Source organism: Cyprinus carpio, chromosome A16, assembly GCF_018340385.1.
Source record: "Cyprinus carpio isolate SPL01 chromosome A16, ASM1834038v1, whole genome shotgun sequence".
Classification (NCBI taxonomy): domain Eukaryota; kingdom Metazoa; phylum Chordata; class Actinopteri; order Cypriniformes; family Cyprinidae; genus Cyprinus; species Cyprinus carpio.
This window is the reverse complement of record NC_056587.1, coordinates 18837341-18861349: the sequence shown is the minus strand read 5'-3', so window position 1 is coordinate 18861349 and position 24009 is coordinate 18837341. Positions and strand designations below refer to the sequence as shown.

General features: G+C 37.1%; 2 protein-coding genes across 2 annotated transcripts; one reads left to right on the top strand and one right to left on the bottom strand.

Annotated features, from left to right (window-relative positions):
• Window positions 1-1333: 1333 nt before the first annotated feature.
• On the bottom strand, window positions 1334-5830 carry LOC109051380. Its single transcript, XM_042773319.1, has 12 exons — window positions 5302-5830; window positions 4680-5214; window positions 4419-4514; window positions 4103-4332; window positions 3738-3916; window positions 3560-3647; window positions 3026-3373; window positions 2793-2910; window positions 2407-2498; window positions 2210-2324; window positions 1990-2080; window positions 1334-1548 (listed from the first exon to the last, which is right to left on the bottom strand). The coding sequence occupies exons 2-12, from the start codon at window positions 4939-4941 to the stop codon at window positions 1503-1505; spliced, it is 1665 nt and encodes a 554-aa protein (XP_042629253.1). The 5' UTR covers window positions 4942-5214; window positions 5302-5830; the 3' UTR covers window positions 1334-1502.
• Window positions 5831-21317: 15487 nt separating this feature from the next.
• Window positions 21318-23357, top strand: LOC109085357 (synapse differentiation-inducing gene protein 1-like). The gene is made up of 2 exons (XM_019099917.2): window positions 21318-21820; window positions 22904-23357. Exons 1-2 carry the CDS (start codon window positions 21497-21499, stop codon window positions 23060-23062), a joined length of 483 nt encoding a protein of 160 aa, XP_018955462.1. The 5' UTR covers window positions 21318-21496; the 3' UTR covers window positions 23063-23357.
• Window positions 23358-24009: the final 652 nt, after the last annotated feature.

Sequence of the window (24009 nt, the reverse complement as noted above, 5' to 3'; positions counted from 1 at the left end):
CTGGTGATGGACTGGATGGGAGGAGGACTGGTGATGTGGTGTGTGTGGGGGGGACTGGTGGTGGACTGGATGGGAGGAGGACTGGTGATGGACTGGATGGGAGGAGGACTGGTGGTGGACTGGATGGGAGGAGGACTGGTGGTGGACTGGATGGGAGGAGGACTGGTGGTGGACTGGATGGGAGGAGGACTGGTGGTGGACTGGATGGGAGGAGGACTGGTGATGGACTGGATGGGAGGAGGACTGGTGGTGGACTGGATGGGAGGAGGACTGGTGGTGGACTGGATGGGGGGAGGACTGGTGATGGGATGGATGGGAGGAGGACTGGTGATGGACTGGATGGGAGGAGGACTGGTGATGGACTGGATGGGAGGAGGACTGGTGATGGGATGGATGGGAGGAGGACTGGTGATGGACTGGATGGGAGGAGGACTGGTGATGGACTGGATGGGAGGAGGACTGGTGGTGGACTGGATGGGAGGAGGACTGGTGGTGGACTGGATGGGAGGAGGACTGGTGATGGACTGGATGGGAGGAGGACTGGTGGTGGACTGGATGGGAGGAGGACTGGTGGTGGACTGGATTGGAGGAGGACTGGTGGTGGACTGGATGGGAGGAGGACTGGTGGTGGACTGGATGGGAGGAGGACTGGTGGTGGACTGGATGGGAGGAGGACTGGTGGTGGACTGGATGGGAGGAGGACTGGTGATGGACTGGATGGGAGGAGGACTGGTGATGGACTGGATGGGAGGAGGACTGGTGGTGGACTGGATGGGAGGAGGGACTGGTGATGGGCTGGATGGGAGGAGGACTGGTGATAGACTCGATGGGAGGAGGACTGGTGATGGACTGGATGGGAGGAGGACTGGTGATGGACTGGATGGGAGGAGGACTGGTGGTGGACTGGATGGGAGGAGGACTGGTGGTGGACTGGATGGGAGGAGGACCGGTGGCGGGCTGCTGGTTAGTACAACCTAAATGGTACAAAAAGAGGAAATTATTCACCTCCTGTAATAAGAACAAATGTCCCCTTTTTTCTAGCAGGGACTGTGCTCCATAAGGAAACGTCCAGTACATTTGTCTTTTGTATTCTTCTGTCTATAAATGCTGCCCTATGGACTCTATGCTCTCTGTAGAACTGAGGCGAGGCTGATTTTTGTACTCTGGTGCAAATTGTAGGATCTCATTATCTCATGTGAAGTGGAGATATGTGTTTATAGTTTTTTGTAGTTGAATTGAGCAATGCCTCTTGCTGTTGATTGTTTTGCTATGTATGGCAGACAATCAGTGAGCTATGTGGCTCACTGACTAGTAAAATTCCATATTTACATCAAGATGTGTGCATCAAACAATTTGTATTCAGTGCATTTCAGAGGAAGTACTTACATTCCCATGGCCAGGAATAGTTGTCCACAGCCAGGAGTTCATTGGGAGGAGGCAGTTTTTCAACTTCCCCCACAGTAGCATTGTGGTCATTGATGGCAACTTCCAAGGCTTTCTTCTCAACAGCAATCTTTCTTCTCAGTTGATGCCTTCGCTTGTTCCCACCTACAATGAGAAACAAAAAATGAGTGTACATTCACACGATCACTACACAAAAGCACCATACAAAATAAGACTTCACAATATGTGTGTATGTTTTATGATTATTGTGACAGATTTTGTGTGATCATTTTTGCATCACAAGTTTCATAATCATTTTTAATTTTGTGAGAAAGCTTGGTTGGTTTTTTTGATATTTTTTTTTGTTATTTTGGTTCTTCTCTGCACTATGCAGAAATATTGGAAATATTTGGATATTGCACTCAACCTTATTATGATTTTGACAGTTTTTCAGTATGCTGCCCTGACTTGTAGTAAACCTACTTCAAAAGATGTTTTTTTTTTTTTTTTTTTAATAAAAGGCTTTGCTATTTTTACTATGTATAAATCAGTAGTGAATTCATTTTTTCACAAATCTGCATTACTAGCTGCCTTTTCTGCTCTCACCAGACTGACGATACATGCTGAAATTTTCGCTGTTTGATGCCCAAATATAGCCCCTCGATGGTCCTCTGCAGGTCATTTTGGATTGTTGCTCCTTTGGATGACAACAAACAAATTGATTAATGCCAATTTCAGTTTACAATCAGCCTCTTTTCAGATCCCCTGTACAAGAGCAGAGCCTATGATTCTTAAAATATCCCATCAAATAATTTTTTCAAAGTACCTGAGGTCCACTGCTGAACATCAGACACCCACTGCTGGACTGTGTCTTGCTGTAGAGATAACTCAGCTGTGAGTTTCTCCAGGTCCTTTGTTGCCTCTGCAATCCTTTGTACAGTCTGTCCAAAAGAAATATCCTTGTTAACAAATGCTGAGAATTTAAAAACAAAAATGTTATTATACATATTTTCCTAGTTGTACCTTGATGTATCTTTTGGCCAGTGTCCGGTCAAGGTTTTCTGCCTTTCGCTTGTTCCAGCCACTTGCCTGGATTGTTAGCATGTCTGTGCGAACTGACACACAATGTATGTGCAGTAATTTAGGTTCACAGTGAGGACCACAGGTCAGATACTACATTGATCATTCTCTAATATTGTCACATAAACCTGGAAATAATCATACACTTAATTAACGTGTCAGAAGTTAAATTATTATTATGAGAATCCTGATCAGTGTAAAAGTGCTGACTAGACAGTTGTTTTCTAAGGGAGCACCTATGCATGGAACTCTAAAATGCAAAGGCCGAGCATCAGTGTTCAAACCACTTGGTCTCAGTTTGGACACAACTTTACATGAAAAATGCTTACCGGCTTTTGACATGTACTTTGAACATATGGCTGCTCGAGAGAGGAAGCTGTTAACCTGTTCAACCTCCTCCCCGATTGTTGTTCCAGCTCCTTCTTGATTGCGTCCCCCCCATTTTAACTGTAACACATTTAAATGAATGTTATAATTTGGAAAACAACAAGTAGGGGCAGAGGACAGACAATCATAATGTGTGGTGCAAATGGTAAGTAATACATCTAATTGTCATTATTACCTCACACATCCATGAATGCGCTTTTGCATGCATGATGGAGAGAAATGGGCGCATGTTCAGCAAGTCCTCCAACTCTGGACAGTGGTCCACAACTTTCTGCAGATATGGCCAATATTTGCAGACCACATCAGAGCAAAAAAAACTGACGGTCTGTGAAGCTAGCTGTTTCTGGAGATATAATGGGTATGCAAATATTTCTCCACGGAACATATTCAGTCCCTTCAGCAAAACCCCATGACGGCAGACAGCAACTTCAACACCTTCCTCGTCTAGTTTGCTTCCAGACTTGTTGGCAGACTCTCGTGCTGCGGTCCACTGACCCGCACCACATCTCCCTTTCCCTGGATTCTTAAACAGATGAGGGCAAATACAGACATTTACACAGTTACATTTTACAAAATAAGCTGTAAATCATGGTATTATGGCATTTGATGCAAACCAAATAATGTTTAAATTTTGGGGGAAAAACTGGCAAGCATTCATACAAATTTTTAATTGTGGTGTTACACATGAAGAAATATAAATTTAGCTTACATGTCCAGTTGTTCCATGGATGTAATCAACAAAGGAGGACACCTCAGCATCATTGGCCAAAAAGACTCCATCAAAAAACCCATCAGGCTTGAAAGAAATATATAGATGTGGGTTAAATTTAGTGTATAAAAGTAATTTGTGGCTCACTAGCATTTCATTGTACATGAATGTTACACACCCTGGTTGGCTTTTGAAACGATATAATTTGCGGTTCCCATCCACTGCAACTGCCAACATGGAGGGTGTGCATGCAGGGCACTGAAAATGCTGGACCTGAGACAGCTTGTCTACCTCAAATTTGGCATAGGCCCATTCGAGGAAGGCCCTCTGCATTGTGTCCCCACAAATCTTACCACTCTTAGAGCAAAAGTGAAAAAACAAAACAGTTTTGAAGGTTGGCTTTAGACTGTGGTCATGATGAAGAAAGGGCTCTGTCAAGAAATATGTGCTGAAACTTTGGGGATTGCAACAACAAGTCCTAACAATGAATCTGTTATTTAAAAGGTGATCCAAACAAGATAATTAAATGATGAGTCCACTCACTCGCCCGAAGAGTTTTGTACGACACTCGAGCATGCTGACAAAAGCTTGTCTCGACATCCCTGGGGCAGTGATTTTTAGATCCTCATACGTGGTGAACAAGTCCACCAAGTAAAAGGTCTCAAAATTGACAGTGGCTGGCCAGTAACCACTTTCAACCAGATCACTTATGGTCACTGGCAAGGTTTTTCCACAGGAGCAGTTTACTGATGGAAGGAAGAGGTTGTATCTTCCTGAAATTTCAGACAAAAACAATTATCTCTTGTTCACAAGAAACAAAAAAAACACAATATGAAGAAATAATAAAAAAAAATGTTACCATTCATTCCAATTAAAATAACTGGCTTTCCCTTGGAAAAGCTTGTTTGCCCAGTGGAGCAGTCGCAGCAGGGAGGAACGATTGGTAACATGCAATCTAAAAAACAGAATTAGTTTACATATTAGAGTAAATGAAACCAAAAACTCAACAGAGAGGGTGTTGTTTCTATCAAACACAACTTCATCCAGCATGTTTGTTGGAGTAAACCAGGATTTGTGTAAAATGTAAAACAGCCTATATAACCTGAGACTTAAAAACTACCTTTTTCATGATAGGAGAATTTCCCTCCCATGTGCTGAACAAAAGTGGATGGCGGCAGGTGTCTGAAGAACCCCTCCACCATGGATGCTCTGTTATGAAGCACCAGGGCCTCATGTGTGGAAAGGTCACAGGCTGTGCAGTAGAGTGATCGCGGTAAACATTCCCTACACATCACTACTGCAGCCTTGTGTCCACAGTGATGGCAAACCCCCTCCTTGGGCTTCTCAGATGACAACATATTGTTCACCATGAAGGGCCTCATTACTGTCCAATTCTCCAGAGAGGTAGTTTGCCTGTTCCTCCAGTCTGAGGGGAAAGGTTGTTCAGCACCACTTCCCAAGAGGTCTCGGACATCTTGAATGAGGGAGTCTGAAAATTAAAAGGGAAGAAGGCAATGTTAAATCTGGACAATTACCACATAACAAATGAGGAAACAAGTATTAAGGGAAAAAACCAAAATTTTCAATGATCACAGTGTCTTCAGTTGTGCTGGTAGACGGAGCACAGGACACGCTTTTAACGCTTGCTGAAGAAACTGCAAAAATATAAATATCAATTTAGAACTTGCTCAATGAATAATGAATGCAACTAATGATGAAAAAAACAAACAAAAAAAACCAACCAGTAGCTGAATCTCGCTTTCGTTTCTCTCCAGCTCTACATCTTTTTGGCAGAGGATGACCATCTTTGTCCTCATCGAGCCAAACACACAGCTTTGTGGATTGTTTTGACCCTCCTTTAGTTTGTCCATGCTGATCCACCTAAATAAACAATTAAGCCACATAATAAACCACCACCCACCAAGGTTATAACCACCTATAAACATCTCATTATAAAACCAATGTTATAATATTACATTGTAAAAATTCAGTCTAACGGTTGTGGCCCTTTCTAGAAAACCCGTTATACATTGAAAAATAGAAAAGAAAGTTAAACGTTTTGACACAATATTGAATTAAACTCTCACTGGCTCTAATGTGTGAACTCAGCTCAGCTCAGCACTATAGCTTGCATTTGAATAAAGACATTGAACCTGGTACTGTATAGTTGCACTTTGTTTGGAGTGTTGCAGTTTTGCACCTTGATACTTCTTCCCTGCTATACCTCAGAGCCTATTATGGTCTTAGACCTTATAATTAGCATGTAATTAGTATGCTTTTTTCCACCAATGAGATAATGTTATTTACCTTGCACTCATCCAGGAACGCATCAACCAGGAATATGGCATCTTCGGGGTCAAGGTGATTCATTTTCAGCTTGGCCAAGTTATTTTTCCACGCTTCCTTTTCCTCATTGTTTACCTTTTCCTGCTTATTTTCCCTCGTTTTCTTCTTCTTCTTCTTCTTCTTCGTGGAATCTGGGGCCACAGCTATGCTAGGTGTCCATAGCAACCAAAACGTTGCAGTTTCACGTTATTCTGGCGAGATCTGAAAAATCTTCGCAACAACGAGCAAGCGAGTGATTATGTACATTCACTGAGTGAATATTATGAAAATAAAATATATATTTCTCGCTAGAAATGTAATCAAAACTTTTATGCAGAAACTAACTCAAAATATTGATTTTTTTCACTAAAAATGAGAGAAATGTCCGCCATGTTTTTTGTTCTCACGGTCGGAATCTTGAAAGTCACGTGACTTGGACGCAAAACAATAGGAAAAGAATAGGCAAAAAAAAACGTAACAGTCATACAATTCAAGGGCCATTATTGTAACCCCTCTACGTTTTGCACTTTGGACCAACGTAGTCAGGGTACGTTTTTATATGAGACTGGGTTGATCTGGTCTATATACCGCATTTGCAATCATGGACAGGCATCGTGGTACAACTGAAGCAATTAGCATTTTGCAAAATGTTCTTTCTTCGCCCACTTTTATAAGATTAATTACCAATTCAGTTGAATCGAATGTGTTGCCTGCTCAACTGCAGTCAGAAGCACAATCTGAATCGCGCACTTTGTTTCAGCCTTCTACCCCTGGTATACAAAAGCATCAATAACACGCAAACGATGTCAACATTATCCGCCGGCAAAGTTCACAGACCATATCACACTTGCCAGCAGTAAGTTAATTGGCAGTCTCGATCTAGAAAAAGGTGAGAATTTAACTTCTATGCAATCTTCATGAAATAGCTGCAAACGCTATGCAAATTACACACACATAGAAAGAGAGAATAAAATGTCCTGTCTCTATAGTTAAAAAATATAAAATGTGTTCCCAACTAAGTCCCAGTTTTAATAGTGAGCTTTGCCATTTTCAGAATTAAGGAGTGTCAAGCAATTTAAATGTGGTTAAAGTTTGCTTTTTGTTAAACTGTGTTTGTTTTTACAGGCCAAGGACACAATACCATCGGACTTTTAATAAGGATGTTATACTGTTGACCTCCCCTGACGATAATGTAGTAGTAAAGCAAAAGAAAAAACAGCACTTGCATGAGATTGGACACATATTAAATGCGTTTGAATTTGACAAAGCATGGGATAGAACGGTTTTTTAAGAAAAATCAAAGAAAAAGTGCCACATGATTTAAGGTAAATGTTTTTTTTTTTTTTTTTTTAAGTTGTTAGTTATTGTAAATGTTTTACTGCGTGATGTATTATTTAAGGGTTTATTAGTACCACTGGTTTTAATTGTGTGCAGTTTGGAAATACTTATGGGATGTATCCCATACAAGCTCATTACACCTTAAGTGAAGGTCAGGAACTGGATAGCAGCTTGATTTTAAAGGTGTTCAAGCTGAAGGCCTTGTACGTAAATCCTTTAAGACCACTACTCTTGGTAAGACTGGAGTGTGTGTGTGTGTGTGTTTTTTTTTATTTTTTTTTTTATGAAGTTTAATTGATTTACTTTTTTTCTTTCCCATATGGGCTTCCTTATAGGTGTTAGGGTTATTTTAGGCCATATACAGTTGTACTCATAAGTGACGTGACATACAGCCAAGTATGGTGACCCATACTCGGGATTCGTGCTCTGCATTTAACCCATCCAAAGTGCACACACACAGCATGAACACACACTCGGAGCAGTGGGCAGCCATTTATGCTGCGGCGCCCGGGGAGCAGTTGGGGGTTCGGTGCCTTGCTCAAGGGTACCTCAGTCGTGGTATTGAAGGTGGAGAGAGCGCTGTACATTCACTCCTCCTACCTACAATCCCTGCCGGCCCGAGACTTGAACTCACAACCTTTTGGATTCTCTAACCATTAGGCCACAACCTCCCTCATAAGTTTTACATACCCTTTGCAGAATGTGCAAAATATTAATAGTTGAAACAAAATTTGAGGGATCATGAAAATTGCATTTTATTTTTTTTTTATTTAGTTCTGTCCAGAATAAGCTATTTCACATGAGATGTTTACATATACTCTACAAGACAAAATAATAACTGAATTTATAAAAAAATGACCCCATTCAAAAGTTTACTGTAATACCCTTCATAAATAAACCCCTTATAAACCCTTAAATAATACATCACACAGTAAAACATTTACAATAACTATAACATCTTAAAAATATATATTGTTTACCTTAAATCATGTGGCACTTTTTCTATGATTTCTATCCCATGTTTTGTCAAATTCAAACGCATTTAATATGTGTCCAATCTCATGCAAGTGCTGTTTTTTCTTTTGCTTTACTACTACATTATCGTCAGGAGAGGTCAACAGTATAAAATCATTATTAAAAGTCCGATGGTATTGTGTCCTTGGCCTGTAAAAACAAATACAGCTTAACAAAAAGCAAACTTTAATTAATCACATTTAAAATTTCTTGACATCCTTAATTCTGAAAATGGGTAAACTCACTATTGAAACTGGGACTTAGTTGGGAACACATTTTATATTTTTTAACTATAGAGGCAGGACATTTTACTCTCTCTGTGTGTGTGTAATTTGCATAGCGTTTGGATGCATTTCATGAAGATTGCATAGAAGTTAAAATCTCACCTTTTTCTAGATCGAGACTGCCAATTAACTGCTGTCGAGTGTGATATTATGGTCCGTGAACTCAACCGGCGGATGATGTTGGCATCGTTTGCGTGTTATTATAATAGCGGGCGAAGAAAGAAAATTTCGCAAAATGCTAATTGTTTCAGTTGTATAACGATCCCTATCCATGATTGCAAATGCGGTATATAGACAGGTTACTTCCTTTCGTTCACGCTTTAACGACTTCCTTTTACACTGAAATGCCTTCCGTTTACACTGAAATGCCTTCCTTTTACACTGAAATGCCTTCCGTTTACACTGAAATGCCTTCCGTTTAAACTGAAAAGTTCACGCACATCTACATATGAAATCACTTGCATATATATATATATATATGTACACAAATAAAGCATGTGTCTTTCTTATCTGAACTGTATACGTTAGTTAATGTTATTTTTTATGTATGCGCGAGTGTTTTATGGATGTGTATGCGCGCATCGAGTTTACATTTATGTGCGAGTGTTTAATAGGTGTATATGCACGGATCAAGTTTATATGTATATGCGAGTATGTGCAGTTGTGTTTGTATGCAGCGAGTTTATATGTATGCGCGAGTGAGTGTAGGTGTATATGCATGGATCAAGTGCGAGTATGTGCAGTTTTTTTTGTGTTGTGTTTGTTTGTATGTATTTTTTATGTATGCGCGAGTGTGTGTAGGTGTATATGCATGGATCGAGCTTATGCGAGTGTCTTTTGGTGTATGCACGCGTCAAGTTTATATGTATACGCAAGTTATTCACAAGTGTGTATGCATTCATTGTTAACATTATATGTATTGGTATCGATTTCATATTAGTGTGCATGTGTATTTAATATATGTATTTGTGAACATCCAGTAGTATGCATGTATATGTGAGTAATGTATAGGTGTATATGCACGTGTTTTATACATGTATTCATAAGCGAAGTTTGATTTAAATCCTACGCGGCGCCTCATAGAACTGTATACGTTAGTAAATGTTATTTTTTATGTATGCGCGAGTGTTTTATGGATGTGTATGCGCGCATCGAGTTTACATTTATGTGCGAGTGTTTAATAGGTGTATATGCACGGATCAAGTTTATATGTATATGTGAGTATGTGCAGTTGTGTTTGTATGTAGCGAGTTTATATGTATGCGCGAGTGTGTGTAGGTGGTATATGCATGGATCGAGCTTATACATATATGCGAGTGTCTTTTTGTGTATGCACGCGTCAAGTTTATATGTATACGCAAGTTTATTCACAAGTGTGTATGCATTCATTGTTAACATTATATGTATTGGTATCGATTTCATATTAGTGTGCATGTGTATTTCATATATGTATTTGTGAACGTCCCGTAGTATGCATGTATATGTGAGTAATGTATAGGTGTATATGCACGTGTTTTATACATGTATTCATAAGCGAAGTTTGATTTAAATCCTACGCGGCGCCTCATACTATAGGGTACAAACTGGGTACCCTATAGGGTACAAAATTACAGTTTTAAAACACAGGTCAAAATTATTGACGTGTTACAAATACATCAATTTTACCAATGCATGTGCTAAAGTTGAATAGTTAATATGGCCATGCCTAAAGAGCTCTTATAAAAGGAGTACAAATTGTTTCATAAAAAGGATTAGTTAATTTCCTATAAAAAAAAAGAAAGAAAAACCTTATAATTTACTCACCAACATGTCATCCAAGATGTTCATGTCTTTCTTTCTTCAATCAAAAAGACATTAAGGTTTTTGAGTAAAAAAACATTCAAACCGCTGTCCTAAAATCAAAATTTGAAGCAAATCAGTCAAACGGGACTAGTTTTTATGTTATGTGTATGTAAATTAATGTTTACTTCAGATGTTATCTGCAGTGTTTACGGTCTTTTGGGGTAGTATAAGCGATATATTTAAACCGTTTAGGTGGGTGTGTCTGATGTGCACTGATGACACAGGTAACGATCCAACACAAAATATAGCCTATTTCTTTGTGTATATTTTGTGTTGGATCGTTATAAACATGAACGTATTAGTGTCAGAAATGGATTTGAATAAATTACAATGAATAATACAATTATGTTGTTAATGTTGCTCTATAATGAAATGAAAAGCTTAACTTACTATCTTGGAATTAAAGCCTTATTTGTCTTTAAATCAATACTGTATATAGTCAGTTATTTCTGTGAATAAATTCAGATTTCAGAATGAGCACGTTGTCGTTTGTTTTATATGTTGAGGTCATGTTCGTCTAATGTTTATCATGTTCATGATGTTCGCTTTTTAATAAGTAGGGGAAATTCCCGACATTTAAAAAATAACCGTTTACATGCCTAGGGTGTTTGCATTGTAATAATGTACAGAAATACTTCAGATTTATAAACGCTGACTTGTTAGATGATGTTTTCTCATTAAAATCATACAATTTCCTATTAATTCAATAGAACGTTTACGCACACTAGGGATTACCAATATGGCGGCGCGGCGGCTTCACTTTAGTCATGAGCAATCTAGTTCTATATTATAGATCAGAGGATGAGACCCTTATTCCTCTGCTTTGATCGTGCAGAGCCCTTTGAATAATAGGATTTCTTTTTCACATTTCTTTTTTATTAGATTTTTGCTAAATGTAATTAAGCATTCTCTCAATTTATGTTTTAAATATCTCCATTTAATACCACTTTTACTTTTTACTTCAATTTCAGCTATAATTGTTTTAGTATAGGTACAAAAGTCATTATGATTTAGTAACTCTGCATTAAATGTCTAATATGCTTTAGTATGAAAAGATTTTTTACTTTGTTCTAAAATTAAATTCATCAAACAATGATCCTGTTAAGTGGACACTTGAAATATGTTGCATAACTTGCAAGAGTATCAGATCCAAGCCAGTAATCGATTCTCAATCTTGATGTGGCATTTGGTTTGAACCATGAAAAGTGTCTGGCAGTGAGGTTTAAGTTTCTCCAAATATCAATTAATGAATTTGATAAATAGAAATCTTGAATAATATTGTAAATATCAATAATTCAAAATTTAGAAGGATGTCTGTCCATACTGTATATTCATCCAGTGTCAAATCACCACTTAAAATATATTTTATAAGATATCCAGCTTTGAGGTCATGTACAGTGGTGGCCAAAATTATTAGAACTTTATTATTAAAATTATTAGTATTTTCACCAGCTAAAAAATTATTAATTGTAATAATCCAGTGAGATTTTTGTATACACAAATCAAGAAATCTGATAGCAGTCAGTGCTCCACACATAGATCTGATCTCAGCATCATCCAGTCTGTCTGTGATTACATGAAGAAACAGAAGAAACGGAGACAGACTAAATCCAGAAGAACTGGGGCAAGTTCTCCAAGATGCTTCAATAAAACCTCCAAGAGACACCCCCAGCATTGAACCACTGAAACAGTGACTATGGTATTGATCTGATCTTGAATCAGAGTCAGTCAGAGAGTTAGCGTATTTATTATCATTTCAGCTCTATAGTATACAGTGAAACAAAACAGCGTTTTTCTAGGCCCAGGGGGCTACACAGGACAAAACAGAGAACATGGTACAACAAAAAAATCTGTACATAATTATATTATATTAAATAGTCTATTAATATATATATATATATATATGTGTGTGTGTGTGTGTGTGTGTGTGTGTGTGTGTAAATATATTATATATATATATATATATATATATATATATATATATATATATATATATATATATATATATATATATATATATATATTAATATATATATATATATATACTAAGGCTCTAGCTTTTAGATTGAAAACTGGAATCACAATCAGGATTCTTAAAGGATAGATTAATTCGTAATAATATTAAGCATGTTTTTTATTTAATTGAAAATGGTCATCTAACTGAAGACGGTTTCTTTTATTTTTGGATTTCTATATGACCTTTGACATGGTGGAACTTTTATTTTTCAGACTCTTAAACACTTTGGTTTTGGTCCAAAATGTATAAATATTATTAAAATGCTTTATAAACAGCTCTGTAGCTCTTACTCAACGTATATGTTCAAGATTTTGGGTCAAAAGAGGTATTAGACAAGGTTGTGGCTGTTCACCCTTATTATTTGTTATGGCTGCAGAAATATTGTCTATTTTAACCAAAATGGGCAACATATCTGGCTTTAATTTCGAAGGGAATCATTTTATTATCAGTAAGAAACAAGGGGAATTGCTCAGAAATACAGTTGTGTAGTGTGAACATGGTTTTACAACACTTCGCAAAGACAAAGTAGAATATATAGGGTATAAAAAGGGAGAGACAAACTGGGTAATAAGGTAACAAGGGAGAGGAACTAATTAAACACTATGGAAATATACAAGGGGAACCATGAAGATAAACAAGGCACAGCAGTTCCCTATCAATACTTCACTCGTACGTAGCCACTAGACACTTATGGGAAAAACTAATTCTCTCCGATAACTTAAGCCTTTTTTAATAACGCAGTGTAACTGCACGGCCATTGGGTTTGGGGATCATAGAACAAGGTTATTATCTTCAGTTTGCTCTGAGACCCCTATGGTTCAGTAGCATGGTTCCCACCTTAGTGCAGAGCAGGGACTCTAACGTCCTGCGCTCTAAGGTGATGAATTTACAGGCAAAAGGAGCTGTAGAGATAGTTCTGCCAGCTCAGAGTGAGTGTGGCTTCTAAAGCCGTTACTTCCTCATCCCCAAAAAGGATGGCGGCCTCCAGCCCATCCTCGATCTCAGACACCTGAACCGCGCCCTCATGAAAGAGCCATTCAGGATGACCACGTTGAATCAGATCATCTTGCAAATATGCCCAGGGGACTGGTTCTTCTCTCTGGACCTGAAAGACACTTAAACTTTCACATCCAGATAGCCCCCAACACAGACGATTCTTGAGATTCGCCTTTAAGGGAGTAGCATATCAATACATGGTCCTCCTCTTCAGACTGTCCCTGGTTCCTTGCACTTTTACGAAGTGCATGGATGCAGCTCTCTCCCCTCTGAGGTCCGCATTCTGAACTACCTCGATGACTGTGTTTTATTTTTCTTTTAGGAGGTTGATGTATTATGTTATATATCCTTTGTGGTCAGCATTTTAGAATGCCTGGGACTCAGGGTCAACTTTGCCAAAAGCGTGCTGTCTCCCAGCCAACGGATCTCATTCCTGGGGGCACTTTTTGACTCCACCCAGCTGAGGGTGATGGTCACGCCAGAACGTTCACTGATCATACAGCAGCTCACGGCCTCCTTCAAAAATGGAGACTATCGCCCTCTCAAGACATTTCAAAAGATGCTAGGCCTCATGGCCTCATCATCACCGGTGCTACAGTTGGGCCTGCTTCCTATGAGGCCCCTACAGTACTTGCTGAAACCACAAGTTACGCCCCAGGCATGGCGTCATGGATGACTTCGAGTCAGGGTGAACCTGGCCTCTGTAGCAGCTCTGGCCTCTTGGAGAGACCCCTTGGAGAAAAAATTTTATGTCCCTGCTGCATATAAATAGCTGCCAGTCATATTTTCACAAGTCACAGTCACAAAAAAAAGGAAGGAAGGAAGGAAGGAAGAAAGCAACCAATACTGTTGTGAAATAGGCTGAGATGTGGGCTGACATTAACCTGTAGCACATGACTCTAGCAGGTGATGTGTATTTTTCCAAGTAAAAACTAAATGTTAACCATAGGTTAAAATATTCCACAGTGTGTTATATCTCAGTTGCATGTTGTCATCTGTGCCATATACCTCAATACAACACACCCAATAAAACATTCCCTCAGCTTCTAAAGCCATTGCAAAACATATATGGTGAAAGTATGTCCCATACTGTATGTGCTCAGCCATGCCAGCTAACTGCCACATTTGGCCCAAAAGTTTGTGCTATCTGGAGAGCACTGTGTGGTTAAACTAAAGTCTAGCCCACTTCGGTTCACCATTACACCCTAATACTGTTTCACACTGTTCACCATAAAAGACCAAGGTCCTGAAAAAAGACTCACAATATTTCATCAGAAAAACAAGAGAACATATCTTAAAAAGAAGGGTGGAAGTGATCAGGCATGGATCAGGAATTATCTCCACTATATCGTCAGGACAGTCATGATAAAAATCCTCATGCCGTCCAACCTGTTAGCATCCAGCCTGTGGTCATTGTCCAACCCTCTGAGTGCATGATCCAAGAACCACCAGCTGAGCCTGTGCCGGATTACATGTGTTACTCCAAATTTACAATTTTTTTCTGCTTTGTCTGTCTGGGAAGTGCCGCTCTTTATTTCTCTAGAGCTGTAAGTAAAAGTTAATTTATTTACCTTTAATTCTATTTTTCTTCCTCTTGCACAGAAGCCATTTCTTCTTTTGCAAACATGTTCATGCAGGTTCAAAGTAGATAAAAACACACCGTTCAAATGCTTGGGGTCAGTAAGATTTTTTCATGAAACATTCATTAAAATCATTTCTTATTATTATCAAAGTTAAAAACAGTTGTGTTGCTTAATGTTTTTGTGGACACTTTCTTTTAGGATTCTGTGAAAAATAGAAGGTTCAAAACAACAGCAATCTTTTGACCATTTTAATGCTTCAAATGTCAAAACTGTCAATTTTCCTATTGCTTTGATGCATTTTTGCTGAATAATATTTTTAGGGAATTTTCCTTGATTTAAAGATTTTTATTTTTTTTAATTTCCATGATTTACTCATCATATCCTAGGTGTATATGACTTTTTTCTTTAAGACGAATATGATCAGAGTTGTATTAAAAAATGTCCTGGCTCTCCCATGCTTAATAATGGCAGTAAATTGGCGTTGAGATTTTGAAAAAGTGCCTCGATCCATCATAAAAATTGCTCCTCACAGCTCCGGGGGGTTAATAAAGGCCTTCTGAAGCGATTGTGTTTGTGTATAAAAAATATCCTTATTTAAAACTTTATAAACCATAATCTCTAGCTTCTGCTATGTAGGATGTAGGCGTATATTGTAAGCTCCGGTAAGAATATGCTAATCTCACGAGAACCAAGTTTTATTTTACAGCAAAGCAAAACCAGTCTCCTCTTGGCTTATATATCGAAATCCTCCATAATTTTTCTTTACAAATCCTTGTTTTGTACTTCTAATTCATTACCAATGTTTTGTTTTGCTTTCTCCTCTGTGCTTCCACGTTCGTCACTTCCGCGTTTGTCAACACGTTCGCCAACGTCCTACATAATCAACTGGAAAGCCACTCTCGTGAACGCGCGTACGACAGTTAGTGGAAGCTAGAGATAACAGTTTATAAAGTTTCAAATAAGGACATTTTTCCCGCACAAACACATTGCTTCGCTTCAGAAGGCCTTTATTAACCCCCCAGAGCCATATGGAGCACTTTTTATGATGGATTTGTGCATTTTATTTTAATTCAAAATCTCAGTCACTATTCACTGCCATTATAAAGCTTGAAAGAGCCAGGACATGTTTTAATATAACTCTGATTGTATTCATCTGAAAGAAGAAAGTCGTATAGGATGGCTTGAGGCTGAGTACATTTTGGGGTAATTTCAAATTTTGGGTGAACTATCCCTTTATTTTTTTTTTTTTTTAAGTTTCCTCAAGATAACAAACTGTAGTGTTTTGTTCATACTATTAAAATAAATTATAAAATAAATATTATATCATATGCCATATTTTCATTTTGATCCCTTTGGAGAACATGACCTTTTACTGGTGCTGTATTAGCAGTGAAATCCAAAGAGAGATGTGATTGCTATGTAGGTCAAATAGAAGCAAGCAGGTTCTTCAGTTTGGATTCATCTCAGTCTCAAAAGCCTTTTTTTCATGTTTCTTTTAAGTGCATCAGGTCAGGTGCATGCTTTGGAAAGTCCTGCAGTGTAGCATGGAAAACCACAATGCTGAAGTTGCTTTATGAAGCTGACCTCAAACCAGCATTTGCATTTGCTGGCTTACTGCAATCTTCAGAACAGTTATCAACATTGAGACTCTCTAGAAAGTCATATCATTTTAGAACTCATGAAAATATGATCATAGTTTGTTGGATCTGTTCCAAAACCTAGAGCTGCAATATTTATAGGTTTTGTCATGCAAACATTTTCACTTGACATTCTAAAGAGACATTCTAATGTTTTCATGGTAATGACTGGAAAGAAGTTTGACCAGTAGTGTGCAGGCATTATACAAAGCCATGATGAGTCAGGATAATTGCACTTTCTCTGTCATTAGCTCATCAATATGTCAGATTCATGACCGAATGACCGAATCTCTGCATTGTTCACAACAGAAGTAAAGAAGCATTTCTACATGCTTATGTTGTAAAACAGTATTTTTGTGAGGTGTGTGATGCAGTCGCATTAAAAAACAAAAACAACAACCCTGGTTCCCTTTGACCATTTTTGAAATAATAATTTCTGAATAAGCACTCTCACAGCACATTGGGGTTTGTGGTTCAAGGTCTGATTTTCCGATAGTGTGTTTTTCTGCATGTACACTCATCCAGTGGTTTGCATTTATTATTTTATCTTTACTTTTACAGACTCGCACTGCTAACAGTACTGGACAGAGGACTAAAGCAGTGAGAAACTCTCAAATTGCACTCGTCCTGAACCATTTAGCCTTTGTGGTGGGCCTCATCTTGACTGCATCACTCATCTTCTATAAATTGCAGAACAAATGATTGAAAAATGTATTAAGCATATTGAGTATTGTACTCTCACATGCAATGTTTTCATAATGCTGACTGAATAATGCTGTACTGCGTTTAGCTAACTGAGACTTGTCATAGCACTTTTACTATCATTGCTCTCTTGTTGATCCATTGTCTTCATTTGTAAGTCGCTTTGGATAAAAGTGTCTGCTAAATGACTAAATGTAAATGAATTATTGTGAGATTTGTTGTTCCGTTTGCAGATTTTCATATTGCATACAATATGTTGTACTGTTAATATATGCAAAATCTTATTTTTCATATTTTAACAATAATTAGCATTAAAAAACAAGGAAAGGAAAGGAAAGGAAAGGAAAGGAAAGGAAAGGAAAGGAAAGGAAAGGAAAGGAAAGGCAAATTAAACATGTTATGAAATTAAATTGTATTACTTTCATTTTTTACATGTTTAAATAAAGGCTAAATAAATGAACATTTTATCTTAAGTATCAAAAATCTATGTTTGACCAGAGATTTTGCTGTATAATGCTGTACTGCGTTAGACTAGGCGCATATCTTTAGCGAAGTGGAGCGGTAAGCCGCCTCTGAAACGTGCCAAGGCACGCCTAGTGTAACACAGGCATGGACTAGAGTGGTCATGATCAGCTCCTGTGGCCACGCAGCCCATAATGTGTTGCAGACAAGTTGTGCAAGTCAAGTCAAGCAGGATTTTCTGAAAAAAAAAAAAAAAATTATACCTCAGTGGCTTGGGGTAACTCAGTTTTACAGAATACATCAGGCCAAGAAGGGCAACACATGCATTGCAACACTGGACAATCCTATCAGAATCTCAACACCTTTCAAGACTATTTCTCCCTCTAACAAAACAATAAAACAATAAAATGCATATTATGCTTTTTTGGTAGTCAGGCTCAACTTTAAAACATGTATGAAGCTCACTGATAAAGACATCCAAGCAGTCATTAACTTGACTAAATAATTCGAACAAACTTTTATCAAAAAAACTTTTAATTTTAGGAAAGATTAGTCATTGTATTTTCAAATTTGTACTTTCCACTTACTATAAATGTAATTTTAAATCAAACAACACAAAATTCACCATATTCACTCACCTGGTAATGTGGTAATGTGCAATCAGATTGTCAGTGTTCTCTGAAAGGAAGACAAAGAAGCTGTGATCCTGAGTACAAACAGAAATAGAAATTCATATTAATATTAAAAATAAAATAAATTCATGACAGTAATGACAGTGAACAATGAACATTTAAATGCTAAAATAAGTAAGTAGGACTTTCAGTAAACTTAAGTAGACTTTATTGTATGAATTCAGTATACACTAATTCTATTCAAAGTTAAAGTTAATCAGTCAAGAGCAGTGAGAATTTTTTTATTTGTATTTTTTTTTTTCAATTGCACAGATTTAATGTACTTACACACGTCCAGTTTTCTGTTTACATTCACTTAGGACATATATGAGTGTTTATGTAAACCTTGAGTGAATTCGACAGTTTAAGAGCAATAGACCCTTTTCACAGTGACGTCAGCTAACTTCCGCTTTCCCGTTTTACCTTTACACCGAAGACTTCTCGGGAAAATGAGGGAAAAAACTTGAAATATAAAAAGGTGTTCGTTAAGAGTTAAGACAAATAATGTTAATCTACTTACAGTTGAGTTCTTTTGCGAAGTTTCTCTGCATCTGCTTTAGATGGGTGGCTTGCTCATCGCAACTGCTTGCGTTCAGATTTGTATGTGACAATGATTATGTGTCCACACAAAATACATACTTGAAACCTTTTCACTTGATATTTCGGTTTATGTCATTCCTCGGATAATTTAGGAGTACACTGTGTAAATTAAATTCCTCATATAGTTTGGCAATAAAAAGACAAACAACATGATTTTGTTTTTATTAATTATGGGAAAATGACATGGACACAAGTCACTTTTTATATTAAGTCTTTTTTACTACATGCCAAATTTCACATCCATAAAGGCAAGTGGTCTGAAAAGAAACTCATTATCCAGTTCAAGAATAAAATGGCTTAATATTGAAAAAATACAAAAAGGACAGCCTCGTAGTTCTACAGAACTTTGGACTTTTTTGCTTTAACTACATGTATACTGTGTTTTTACTTTGTGAATTATTATTGATTATTATAAGTAATCGTATTTTATTTTCACTATAAGCTTTATGTAATGTGATCTTTAAAAAAAACAGCTATGACCTGCATTTTATATTTATTTACACAAATGCTGGCATCTGTTTTTAACTAAAAGCTTTTTATATAAACTTAATATATTTAATATTTATTTCTGAATTACATTAAATAATAAAACGGAAAATTATTTCCCACTGACGCAGGAATCAGTGACTGCAGTGCTCTGTTTTTAACTCCTCCCTTGACTTCAAGTGGCAAATCTCGCCGATCGGTATTCGGTAAATTCGTTTGAGATGCCAGACGCCTCTCCCTGAATGAGGACGAGAATAGACAGCAGCAGTCATACTCTAATCGTATTTGTGGCAGTTGTACAAGCGTCTGGGTGAACTCTAGTAAGAATACCCTGCTTCGTGTCAGAACGGAAGTTGCGTGACATCATGTGAAAAGGGCCTATTAGCCGAGAAGATCTTGGTTCACAATTCATTTATATAGTTTATATGGAGCCATTTAATCTGATTTCATCCAGCTTCATGACAGAGTCTTTGTTCAACTATAATGGTGTACATGTTGTATGTTGAAATCATATGGGTCAAGCGCTGGTTATCACTTCAGTAAAATGGTGACAGCGTCAATCTAGCTCATAAGTGCTATGCCAAGGTCATTGGTCCAGTCCAGTTTGTTCTGTCGTGCTGTGTGCTGCGTGCGGTTTAATCAGGTAGCGCCGTTTCATCACATGGCTTTTGGTGTTTGTTCCCCATGCGCTCCATTTAAGCCAAGGTAATGAAAAGATACCTGCAACTCTAGTTTAAACAAGTACAAAGACATTGGATCACTCATAAATTTTCAAGAGAAATAGCACAGACACTGGATAAGAATGAATAAAATGTGTAGGAGGGTGGGGTTTCGGCGATCGGCCCACCGGAAAAGTTCAGGTGCTCCCATTGGCCAATCAATCTAGGCATACTTTTCTTGTCCTCCACAACCTATCACAGGCCCCCTCATTGCTCAGGCCCTGGAACTTCAGCCCCTCCTATCAACTGGCCATCTGAAGATGTAATTATAAATATTTCACTTTAAAGTGTTTTAAAGCTTGAATTTTTGACCAATAGTTGCTTTTTTATTCATGTAAAAATATTCAAATAATTAGAGATATAGAAAATATAGTTATGTGAACAACATATAATTAAAATAAGTAATATTTGTACTACTCAAACTGTCATAGGGTCTTGAGACTGTTCTTTTGGTGCCAATCAGCCAATCAATATTATAATTATTAACCACCATTAAGATCACTGAGACAATGTTAATAACTTTCTTTAAATAAAAAAGAACTTCAGAAAAAAAAAAAAGTTTAAAATTTGTAATTACAACTGTATAACATGTCTTTCTCATCATGATTAACTAATTTTCCTTTCCAATTTGTAAAGCAGTCCAAACAGGTTACAACTGGTTAAATACTCACTTGCTCATATTCAGCTGTGGCTTTCAGTTTTGAAATAAACAAAAACAATTGTAAGTGAGCCTGGTTTCGACTATCAACCAGCATTATAACTTATAAAAGAGGTTTAAAATATATTTACATATTTTAATAAATAAGTATTATTTTTATTATTTTAATAAACAATTAATTAATTAATTATTTAATTATGTAAATGGAGACAGGACTATATATATATATATATATATATATATATATATATAAAACAAACAATCAATAAATTAAAAAATCCACAAAGACCTCAAAAAGACTTTAATTTTTATTAAACCTGATAAATTCTGGAGAGTGGCAACTGCAGTCAATACTATGTAAATATTATGTATGTACGTTCCTGTGTGGACAAGGGAACTGAATCTGTCACACTTGCTGTCACTTCTTGCTGCTCCACCTCCAATCCACCTCCCGTTCGATTTCTATAAATCTCCACGTGACCATAAAGATCTAAGGTCTATGACTGGAAGAACTTGATTCCTCTGGGCTACAGAGTCCACAAAGGTGTGCCATCTCTGTAAATCACAAAAAAAGATAAGACAAAAGGTTAATCAAACAGAACAATGGAGCCCCAAGAAGACTGGAATACATCAGAGAAATCCAAGCTATTGCAGCCTGGGCCGCAACCATACCAGGACCATCTTAGACAGCCTCCTCCAGGGAACTTTCAGAGCACTTCTGGCTATCAAGGCCAACAGTATGGAGCTCCAGGGCCGTACGGCCAAGGAGCATATCCAGGCCATCCTGTGGTCACCGTGCAGCCTGCAGTTTATGTGACCGCCACTCCACTGGTGTATCCAGAGCCAGATTACCTGGGCTACTCCATCTTTACCATGCTGTGCTGCTGCTTACCTCTGGGCATCGCTGCACTGGTTTTCTCTATCAACGTAAGCATTAGTTAATTTCTTAACCCATTTCAAACTTTTTATTTGTGTCATACAAATGAGATACACTAACTTTGTCCAATCATAAAATGCCATTTTTAAATAGTTTAACCTTTATTAATTAAAATCCCAATTGTTTTGTTTTGTAAATATTTATAGATCTTTTCCCCTAAAATTACTTTAATTTAAAGACAAAGTTCACCCTAAAACGATAATGTCGTCATCATTTACTCACCTTCATGTGGTTCCAAACCTTTCTTCTGTGGAACATAAAAGAAGATTATTATTATTTTTTTTTTTTAACATTAATGGTTACATTTTAATTTTTGGAGAAAAAAAATATCCCTTCAAAGGCTTGTTGGCTTGAAATGGAGAGATCATAGTTGATAGTTCAAAGTAACACATTTATATTTTATTGTTTAAATATGTTTGAAACCAAAGAGTGCAAAGCATAATAGTTCATGTTCACATGATTGAAATGTGAGCTTTCAAAACAAAAGTTAATTCAGGCCAATACCTCTTAACTTAACATGCTTAGATGAAGATGGTTAGAGTTTATAATTTTATTTTTGTTTACCAAGCAGATGCTTGTCTCCATTTTAACAAACTTTTTTTTTCACGTAAATAGTGTGACTTTTTGTTATTGAGAAAGAAGTGTGGAAGTACAGAACATCCTAATTTCACCAAAGCTTTGTGCACATCTGTGAACATTCTCTGTGTGATGTTACTGAAGCACATTTTTGTTGTTCTGCAACATGCTATAGTTTACTGATAGAGTATGAATTAAAGACACCAAATGGGTTTGATGGTTCAGAAAAAGGAAATGCAACAGATGATGGTTGCATTTGAAACTTGAAACTTGCCTTGTGTTTCCATTATTGCATAAGAGGTCACAATGGGAATATAAAAGCTGATTTATCATTTTGAAATAGCACCTTTTGCATCCGTTGAAACATTGATTGATTCATGAATAATCGTGAAGAAACATTGTTAGTAGGACGCAGGTCACATTATAGCTTTCCTACTACAATGTAAACACTACAAAGAAGTGGCATAACTGACATTGTTTCACATTTATTTTCACAGACTCGGAATGCCAACATGTCTGGACAACAACAATTAGCAAAGAGAAACTCCAAAATGGCGTTCACTCTTAACAATACTGCTCTTGGTATTGGCATTGTCATCGCTGTGCTGTATATCACTCTCATCATTGTCAACAATAAAAACCAAACAGATCCATAATTGTTTGAGACATAATAGTTGGACACCTGGAATGGGACTATCCAAAAAATAGCATTGCATAATGACACAAGTATAATTTTTAATGAATTAGTATTTTCATCTGAATGACTGTGTCTGTTTGATCTGTCTGGCTCATCTCTAGTGAAAATTTATGTTACTAAAACTTGCTTTAAAGTTGATTGTTATATGTTTCAAAACCAAGTAAACTGTGACTATCAATGTAGAAGTATTGATGTTTTTTTTTCTTCCTCTCTACCTGATTATGTATTTAATTAAAACTTTAAATGACCAGTAATACATGCCCCATTTCTTTTTTATAACCATTTATGTTCTCAACTGAGCACTCTCCATTCATATTTATATCAAAAACGAAAACTGAATTAATCTGCCTCACTTATTGAACCGCAACACTCTGAGGTGGGCCCAGCTGTGCTTTCATCAATCCAATTGGCTGTAGTCCTGCTTGATGTCAAAGGGATACCACTCTTTCTACACTCTACACAACAGAGTCAAATTATCTCCAGTCACACTGATGTGTTGTGTATAGGCAGTTTTTTTTTTTTTTTTTTTTGAACTAAGATGAGAGCCAGGAAAGTTTTTTTTTTTTTTTTTTTTCTTTTATCTGGATGTTTCTGGCTGTCCAGAAATACGGAGCTCCATGTGGTCAGTAGTTTTTCTGTGGGCTTTGCTGCTCTTGCTTATACTCTGTAAGTATTAGTATTAATGTATGTTTTTTTTTTTTTTTTTTTTTTTTTTTTTTTTTCACATAGACAATAAAATAAACTTTTAAATATGATAGCCAACAGTCTGCGAAAGCAGTCTTGGAAAAAGGAACAATAATGATGCAACATTTAATAGTTACTATTATGGGTTGTTGCATGTTATATATATATATACATTTAATAGTTACTATTATGGGTTGTTGCATGTTATATATATATATATAT